This window comes from Erythrolamprus reginae, chromosome Z (assembly GCF_031021105.1).
Source record: "Erythrolamprus reginae isolate rEryReg1 chromosome Z, rEryReg1.hap1, whole genome shotgun sequence".
Lineage (NCBI taxonomy): Eukaryota > Metazoa > Chordata > Lepidosauria > Squamata > Dipsadidae > Erythrolamprus > Erythrolamprus reginae.
Window position 1 is genome coordinate 136,749,648 of NC_091963.1, and position 9,765 is coordinate 136,759,412.

The 9,765-nt window shown below is 39.5% G+C and overlaps 1 protein-coding gene across 1 annotated transcript; it reads right to left on the reverse strand.

Moving 5' to 3' along the window:
- Positions 1-996: 996 nt before the first annotated feature.
- Positions 997-9,624, reverse strand: CFAP119 (cilia and flagella associated protein 119). Its single transcript, XM_070726777.1, has 9 exons — positions 9,224-9,624; positions 5,414-5,445; positions 5,086-5,151; positions 4,372-4,541; positions 3,778-3,848; positions 3,152-3,268; positions 2,816-2,876; positions 1,960-2,037; positions 997-1,434 (listed from the first exon to the last, which is right to left on the reverse strand). Exons 1-9 carry the CDS (start codon positions 9,245-9,247, stop codon positions 1,256-1,258), a joined length of 798 nt encoding a protein of 265 aa, XP_070582878.1. The 5' UTR covers positions 9,248-9,624; the 3' UTR covers positions 997-1,255.
- Positions 9,625-9,765: the final 141 nt, after the last annotated feature.

Below are 9,765 nucleotides of genomic sequence, written 5' to 3' on the forward strand. Positions count from 1 at the left end.
AGAACCACACTAAAGTAGGTTGGGCTAAGAGTGTGTGAGCCACCCAAAGCCCCCTTTCCTGCCTGAGAGAAGATTAGAATTCAAGATTTCCTGATTTCTAGTCCAGCACTTTACAGGTAATCCTATATATTAAGGTTAGAGTTGATCTCTCAATTTATGTTGCTAAGTGAGAAATTTGCTAAGTGGGTTTTACCCCGTTTTACAACTTTTCTTGCCATATTTGTTAACTGAATCACTGCAAGGGTTAAATTAGTAAGTTGGTGGTTAGGTGAATGTGGATTCCCCAATCCACAAGGGGATTGTGTGACCTTGGGTTTGCATTGCAATTGTCATAAATGTGAGTCAGATGCAAGCATCCTAATATAAATCACCTGACCATGGGGATGCTGCAATGGTCGTAAGTGCAGAAAATGGTCATAAGGTTTTTTTTTCAGTGCTGTTGTAACTTTGTAGGATCCCTGAATGAACTGTTGTATGTCATGGGTACCTGTATACATCCTACACCAAACTGATATTCTAGTTTCCCCCCCCCCCCTCTAATTAAATATGGGAACTAATCATATTGGAATGACTTGGTTTGGTTTGATTAAATCCTTAAAAGTGTTCCTCAACTTACAACCATTCATTTATAGACCATTCAAAGACTGAAAAGTGACTTTGGACTGGTTTCACACTTATGACCGTTGCAGGATCCTCATTTATGTGATCATAATTCAAATGCTTGCCAATTGGCATGTATTTTTAACAGCTGGAGCACCCCAGGGTCATGTGGTCACTGTAATTTTCCCAGCTGACTTCCAGCAAGCAAAGGAGGGAGGGAGCCAAAATTCATTTAACTGGCATGGAAGGACATAGAATGGGGCTAAACTCACTTAACAACTGCCATGCTCAGCAATAGAAATTTTTGCCTCAGCTGTGGATGTAAATGGAGATTGACCTTTGGCCTTGATAATGCCGCTATTTTTATGCTAGGAAAAAGTATTGAACAGTAGACAATATTTTAACCACACTTTAATATCATAAAATCATCTGCTTTATTATGCAACAGTTCCTGCTATGAGTATATGACCTTACCATCTCAGAAGAGGTTTTCTGTAAACCCTAGTTACATTTTCAAAAGCCTTTTTTTTAGAAATCCCTGTGCCTGCATGGTCTCTTGGTCTTTCAGGGACCCCTTTCTACAGAAGCCCTGGAAATAATGAAACAATCCTAGGACAGGAAATGTTTCTCTTGCACCCCAACCTTCCTGGTTTGCTTACTTCTTCTTGCCCTTGACAACCCCCTTGCTGGCAGCAGAACCTTTCTCCAGCTGCATCAGCTTGGCATTAAACTGGTCCTCTGTGACTTTTAGACGCTGGTCAATGGATACGCGCAGCTGAGTCAACTCCTGGTTGAGCTGTGAGGCGATGAAGTCCCTCAGGGCAGCTGTGGGGCCTATAAATGGGTGAAGCAGAGTGAACTGTAATTCAAACAAAGAGCCCTAGTGGTACACACTGCTTAGAATGCAGAATTGCAAGCTAATTCTGCAGACTGCCAGGAGTTCGATCCTGACAGGCTCAAGGTTGACTTTCTCTTCCATACTTATAGGTGGGTAAAATGAGGAGCCAGATTGTTGGGGGCAATATGCTGACTTTGTAAACTACTTAATTTATTTATTGGATTTGTATGCCGCCCCTCTTAATGTACTATGATACAGTATATAAGTACTATTGCTAATAAGCAACCCAAGAGAAGCGCTGCCATCAGCCACTCAGGCTTCAGGTCCCGCACTGCCAAAATAATGTATTAGTTAGCATTTATAATTTATAAGATATATAACTTATTATCTCCCTCCTGAGGCTAAAATAGAATGGCTATTAATGGCAAAAGGGCAATCTGGGCAGCTGTGGGTTGTTCACCTCTGAAATCACTACACCCATACCAGCTTCAACCCCTGTGCTTTTTAAGGGCCCCACTTACTTTCTACAGGGGCCCGAGCTTCCTCAGCTTCCTCTTGCAAAGGAGACAGTCTTCCTTCTGTACCCTCAGCTACAGCTTCTGTAGAAAAGAGAAACAGACGAAATCTTTTGGAAGCCCTGGAAGAAAAAGGGCGATCAGATAATGCTCTCCTTATTTTTAATCCCATTATTTGACATAATTGGTTGATGTAAGCTAACTCATTTTAAGTAAGCCAAGCTTGAAAGGGAGGGTTATTACGAAGTTTTGTTCCCTTCGATGTCCTTGAAAATTTTGCTCCTGAAATGAAGAAAGGTCACAATTGCAGCATACTCACCTTGCGCACCCAAGGTCCAAAATTCCATCCCAAGTGAACGGATCTCAAATTGATGGAGTTGAGAAAGAAACCATCTCAATCTGAAAGCCTCTTTCAGGAAGAAGAGAAGTCAAATCTAGACTGGCCAATGGCCTAAGAGCCCAGGTCATATCCCACAATGGGGATATGTATTAAGTGTTTGTCAATCTTGGCAACTTGAAGACAGGTGGACTTCAACTCCCAGAAAGCTATGCCTGCTGGGAAATTCTGGGAGTTGGTCCATCAGTCTTCAAGTTTATCTTCTCTAGATAACAATGCCCAGTCGCTGAGTTGACTGAGAAGGATTGATAAACCAGGCACAGCTAGAGGGCATCAGACTGGGGAGGGGGTGAATGACTTAAGCCACTTTTTCAATCTGATTATCACTAGCTTTAGTCTCTCTTTGACCTGGGAGGAAGGTTTCCCATCCTGCTCCATTCCTTTTTTTCATCCTCCCAAGGGATCAATGTCCAGTAGACCTCAAAAGTGAATTACAAAAGAATCCCAGCCCACCTCCACACTCACCTTCCTCTGTGGGTTCCGGTTCAGGCATCCCAATGTAAGTGAATGAGATGTCCAGCCGCACCTATTGATTTAAAGCACAATCAGGGATATAAGCTTAGAGAGATGGACTTATATTTGGATTTCATCTGCTTTATCCTCTAAATTTGCGATGCTCTGTTCATAAAGATGCTGCTCCATTCCGTGGCAATGAAATTCTCGGGAGCAGCCATAACGATGTCAGAGTTTGTAACTGGGTTGTTTTCCTGAGGGTGTGCTCTTCTTTCCCATTCGAGGAAAATGACAAGAGAACATCGGCCCTTCCCTAGAACTGCCTGGACCAAAGGAAATCAGCCTTACCTGAGGTGTGAAAGCATATTTGTAAAGTTTGTAGTGACGGAAGTAAGTGTTAATCATGTAGTCAGTTAGGAGCACCAGCTGGTCCTGATTGAAGAGATCGATGCTGAAGGGGGGTCTCTGAGAAAGAAAGAGAAAGAAGGAAAGCCATCATAGAACCATTGCAAGGAAAAAGAGAGGAGACGAAGGGGAGCTTCACTGAAAGCCAACTAAAGGTAGTCCTCGATTTATGATCATGATTCAGCCCCAAATTTCTGTTGAAACAATGAATTTTGCCCCATTTTACGACTTTCCTTGCAACAGTTGTTAAATGAATCACTGCAGTTGTTAAGCTAGTAACATGATTGTTAAGCAAATCTAGCTTCTTCCTTGACTTTGTCAGAAGGTGATCACATGACCGAGGTACACCACAACTGTCATAAAGAGGAGTCAGTTGCCAAGCTTCTGAATTTTCAACCCATGACCATAGGGATGCTGCAATATTTGTGTGTGTGTGAAAAATGGTCATAAATCATTTTTTCAGTGCCGTTCAAATGGTCACTAAACGAACTGTTGTAAATTGAGGACTACTTTTATGTGGATAAGCAACATAAGGCCACTTTTGGCCTTCCTGGCATTCATACACTCACCCGAATGGAGTGGCAGAATATCAGTTCTGAGAAATATTTATAGCATTCCTCCACATTGGGCAGCGGTGTTTCTGCACAAGAATAACATGGTAGGAGTAAGCAAAAGGTCCTCTTTAGCCTCTTTCCTTTCCTCCCCATCCTTCTTTCCGGTTCTAGCCTCACCCTGCTGCCTTGTTCCTCCGTATCACCGATTCTGGTGGAGCCCTTTTTCCTTTTTCTATGGCTGGCTGCTCTTACTCAGAGAGACATTTACTCATGAGGTATTCCCACATAACATCAAAGGCAAACATAGCACATGGGACTGGTGGTACTATAGCTAGCCCGCGACAAACAGGGTCAGGCCAAACTGGGGAAACCTAATGTGATCCAGACAACTGAAACCAATATTATTTTCTCCCTTATTTCTCACATAGCCTATTAAGAAAATAACAAAATAAGTTGCTTAGAGCTTTGGGACTGAATGAGTATGAAAGCCCAAATACGCAAGTAAATAAATAAATACAGTTTTCATCTTCTTCCCCCATGTTTCTCTGCTCCTAAAAGGCGAAAAAAACCGCTTCCTTTTTCAGTCTTTCTCAACGTCCAGTTCCTTACCCACACAGGCCTCATGCACATCCTTTACAATTGAGAAGAAAGCAGCGGTTTGTTCCCGATTGAAACTCTGTTCCCGGCTGAACTGGATGGTGTAGAAGTACAAATCTAACAAAATAGCAGAGCGAGGATTTGATTCACAATCCTTCAGATCAAAGAGATCAGAGAGGAGCCTGTAGAAAGTCGGAGAAATTTAGGGGGCAATGTTGACAGCTTGAACATTCACACCATTTGCCAGCTATTTTCATTATTTGATGATCATGTTTTTAAAAAGTATCTGTCTGGCAAAGCTAGTTGGTTTATTGGGTCAGAACTGGCATAATTTCATCTTAGTTTCTTCTGAGTTTAATTGAACCCAATCTCACTGTCATCACTCCAAAATGATAAATGTATACTTCTGATAGTGTGACCATTATGCTGGGATTCTCAATAAATATTTTTTGCAATATGCTTAATGCTAGAGAACAACTATGCATCTTATTGTATATAGAATACACTTGTGGGTTGTGCTATAGATGAAAAATGGCTTTATTAATGTCTAGACTGGCAGTGAATTTATTAAAATCTTCATTCAATGCACTTCTTATGTTTTGTTCAAGAAAGAGATTAAGGTTTAGGTTTAGATTTAATTGGATTTATGTGCCGCCTCTCTCCGAGGACTTGTGGTGGCTAAGAAAGGCAGTCATTAAATGTTTCATAATCTTAAAGTCCCATCACCTTTTCAGTTCATCAGTTGTTCCAGCATCATTGATGAGGTCCATGGAATGAACATCTAAATATTTCCTGAAACATCACAAAAAAAGAAAAGAGAAAAACTAAGGTTTGCTAATGTAACACAATTTTTTTTGTTTCCAGCAAGTGTGATCTTGTACAGTTTTGTTTTGAAAATAAGGTCCAAATAAGTTTAAAGATGCTTAAAGTGAATAAAGGATATAGCCTAGTCAGCCAGAAATTCAAGGGACCTCTCTCCGTGGATCAACATGAAACTGGCTCAGACAGGAAGTTCAATAACTCTTCTGAATCTCAAGAATGAAAAGTTACTTACCACATACATATTTTTGCTTTATGTGGCTTGGGCTGAAAGAAAAAGATAAGTTTTAGATATGTTTTCTCATAGTGTGATGCTTAGCCCATAATGTCAGTTCATTGTTTACTAAAAGTATCAGCAGAAACACAGAATTGAACAGAAAAGGAATTTGTTTTGGTGCATATGATATCAGTGTACATAAAGAACAATAAAATACATTCATCTAGAATCTTAGGATACAACAGTGATAGTCTTGGTTGCTAATAAATAATCAAATCTTACTAGGAAACAAAGCAATATAAATTGTAGTGATACAAGCAACATGCTTATAATCATAAATGGGGAAAGAGGTACTAGAAAGAATGAGAAGAAGAATAGTAGTAGTCTTAGTAAATAATTTGACAAAGTTGTGGAAATTAGTTGTTTAGCAGAGTGATGGCATTCAGGGAAAAAACTACACTCTAATGGTAGAACTCTCAATTTAATTCACACACTCATTATAGAATTATATAACATTATAAAGAATGTTTTATTTGATAAACATTCATCATTTGATAGATTGTAATAAAGCATTGTCTACTATAATCGTCAACTTGTATATATCTTCACCTTTATGGTGATTTATTATTATTGTTGTTGTTGTTGTTGTTGTTATTATTATTATTAGTTATATGTCACCCAACTCCTAGAGGACTCTGGGCGGCTCACAGTAAAGATAAAAACATCATAAATACTGAATCCATCAAAACCATCTATTAAAAACAATTAAGAAACATATACATCATTCATTTCTGGCTGGATCTTATAAGGATATAATGGTGAAATTGCAAACCCGTTCTGAGTGGGATAATTTCTCCCCCCAAAACTAAAGATGGATACTCGGTATAATCTTTCAGGGGCAAAACCCACAGCCACTTGGTCTTCTCAGAGTTGAATCTGAGCCCGAGATCATCCAGCAGCGTGGCCAAAGAAGTTTCTGTGCTATAACTAGGTCTTATTGAAATGGGTCTAGGTAATCTGTTTCATCCAGTGACTGCAGGAGCCAGCGTGCCACCACTTTTTCCACAATCTTTCCCACAAACGGTACATTGGAGACTGCCCAAAAGTTCTTTAAATCTGCTGGATCCAGGGAAGATGTCTTGAGGAGGGGGTGTCACAATCACTACCTTTAATGGTTGCAGGAAAGACTCCTCTCTCAAGAATGAATTAATTATAGCCTGTAGCCAGCCTCCTGTCACCTCTCTGCTGGGAGAAACCAGCCAGGAGGGGCACAGGTCCAACAAACAAGTGGAGGAACTCATTGTTCCTACTGCCTTGTCAATTTCCTCAGGAGTCAGAGGCTCAACTCATCCCATACAATAGGATTGTCCCTGTCGAAATTGCCCAGAGTCCAGGTCTATTCGAATCTGAGTGACTTTATCTGACAAAACCTGCACAAACTCCTCAGCTCTACCCTAGAAGGGCTCCTCCACTCCCCCCACATCAAGGCGGGAACGAGTCACCCTAAATAGGTTGGCTGGGCATGACTCAGTGGATGCAATAAGTGCGGAAAAATACAAACGTTTTGCGGCACCTATCGCAACTAAATAAGAGCCTAATACAGGCTCTTAAACTTGACATATATTTACATATTTAAATATATTTACATATTTGCCTATGTATCTCAGACATCTACTAAGAAGCAACCTTAGCATGGTTTATTCAACAAGGCATAGTTCAAAAAATATATGATGTGTTGACTCCTCTATAAGGAGAATAGAATAGATAGAATAGAATTTTTTATTGGCCAAGTGTGATTATTGGACATGCAAGGAATTTGTATTGGTGCATATGCTCTGTGTACATAAAAGAAAAGCTAAGTTCATCAAGACTCAAGGTACAGCACAATGATAATCTGGGTAGAAATAAGCAATCAAATCATATTAGGAACCAGTCAATATAAATCGTAAGGATACAAGCAAGAAAGTTACAGCCATACAAATGTGTTCAAGTTTACTTGCCGGGCATCTAGCCATTTGGGTTTCAAATATTTCCATCATGCTTCCTGCTGTAATTCACTGTATTAATTTTATTAGTTATTTCAAATTACATATGATATCTGGTAATTCCACTACATGTAGTCCTTGACTTACAACCATTTATATAATGACACTTCAAAGTTACAGCAGCACTGAAAAGAGACTTATGACTCCTTTTCACACTTGGAACCAGGGTTGGGCTACTGCCCAGACAGGGGGGAAAGGGACGCAGTGGGGTAGTGGAAATGGAGCTCCACCCCAGAGCACCCAATTTGCACTGAAAGATGTTGAAAGAAAATGCAGAGCATGCTGCATAAGCCACGCCCACAGTGTGGTGGTAAAACTTTTGGCAGCCCTTCACTGCTTGGAACCATTGCAACATCTTCATGGTCACATGGTTAAAATTTAGATACTTGGCAACCATAGTTCCCTCTAAGCTGAGCAGTGAGCAATCGCTCACTTAAAAATCATCATCAACTCAGAGTTTTCCAAACCTGCCCAGAAGCCGAGAGGGAAAGAGTGAGAGGGAAGGAGAGAGAGAGGAAGAGAGGAAGAGAGGAAGAGAGAGAAACAGATAGAAAAAAGAGAGGAAGGAAAAGAAAAAGAAAAAGAATGGGAGTAAGGAAGAGAGAAAGAAAATCAAAATCTAGTTTGAAACTAGCTCAACTATTTAAGTGGCATTTTGATATTGATAGAGTTGCCCTGTTATGAGCTCAGTTATAGACACACAGTACAGTATTTTATTTTGAAATTCTCTGAGGCAAAACAGGGTGGGTTTTTTATTTGTTTGTTTGTTTATTTATTTTTTCTGTGCCGCCCAGTCCCGAAGGGACTGCCGCTCAGACACTATACTTTTCCGCCCCCCCCCCCCAAAAAAAATTAGAGGGAACACTGTTGGCAACTGATTCCTATTTATGACGATTGCAATATCCTCGGGTCATGTGATCAACTTTTGTGACTGACTAGCAAAATCAATAGGAAAAGCCAGATTCTCTTAACAAATTTATTACTAACTTAACAAGTATAGTGGTTCAGTTAACACCTATGACAAGAAAGGTTATATAAAATGGGGCAAAATATATTTTACAAATTGCTCACTTAGCAACAGAAATTTTGGGCTCTATTGAGGTTGCAAGTCAAGGACTAACACTACTGGACTTCTTCACTGGATCCAATGATTAAATCTTATTTAATTAGAAAGGAGCCACTGACAGCAAGTGTAATAAAACAATTTTCATTAATTTCAACCCCAATTATTTTATTTTAACTAGGGAATAAGCTAAACATCAATTGACTCAAGTGTTGCCATTTTCATTTTGGCTCCCTTCCAGATGTGTTTTTTCTACTTTTAGCCAGCGGTTGCACAGCTGTCTGACAAATTCAAGAGGTAAAATCTGTGATTCTGGTCCTCTTGAATAATAATAATAATAATAATAATAATAATAATAATAATAATAATAATAATAATAATAATAATAATAATAATAATAATAATAATTTATCATCATCATCATCACCATCATTATTATCATTATTATTTACTATTGTTATAATAATAATAATTATTATAGTCACAAAAACAGTAATACACAGCAAATGAGTGATATGCTGGATTTTGTATAATAATAATAATAATAACGACAACAATAATAACGATATTAATAATAATAATAATAATAATAATAATTTATATGCCGCCCAACTCTCTAGGGACTCAATCCCTCAAATGCCGCCACATTCTCCATCCAATAATTTATCCAAGATAGCAATTATAACTATTAGTTTAGTATTAATTTCATATCTATTTTACCGGCTGGAGGCACTCCGGCCCCATTTCGGCTAGTTGAGCGGCGAGGCTTGGTGAAAAGCACGCGTTGCCATGGCAATCCCTGCTTCAGCCTCTCTGACCTCCATCAGTAGCGGTGCAATCACAACGAGGTATACTAAGAAGGAGGCGGGCCTAGCGAACGCTTTGCCAATCGCAGATTTTTTCATTGGGGCGAAAGAAACGGAAGAACTTCCAATTAAGATAGAATTAGTAACAGAATAAAGTAACAAAAATACTTGGAATGATTGCCAAGGAGAAGAAACCATTTCTTTGTCTACCAATGATAGTCAAATCGCCTCTTGCTACTTAGATGGGAAAACTTAATTCTCTCTGCGACAAAGTCCAATAGAATGGTTGTCTCTATAATTTTCTATCTCTATCTCAATGTCAATAAAGGGAGGGAGCCAATACGGCTTTTCCCCAACGTAGGCTCCAATCAGAGGGGACCAGAATGCAAGCTGTTCCGGGCTTTACCCAATCGCCTTCTTGTGCCGTCCCTGCTCCCGACCAAATCCGGAATAATA

Excerpts from the sequence above, each read along its gene's own strand:
- CFAP119 (XM_070726777.1), bottom strand. The coding sequence starts at position 9,247 with ATGGGGCCGGAGTGCCTCCAGCCG. Across the intron at positions 5,446-9,223 it reads GGCCGGAGTGCCTCCAGCCG|CCCAAGCCACATAAAGCAAA; the intron begins GTAAAATAGATA and ends TTTTTCTTTCAG. Across the intron at positions 5,152-5,413 it reads AAAGCAAAAATATGTATGTG|GAAATATTTAGATGTTCATT; the intron begins GTAAGTAACTTT and ends GTGATGTTTCAG.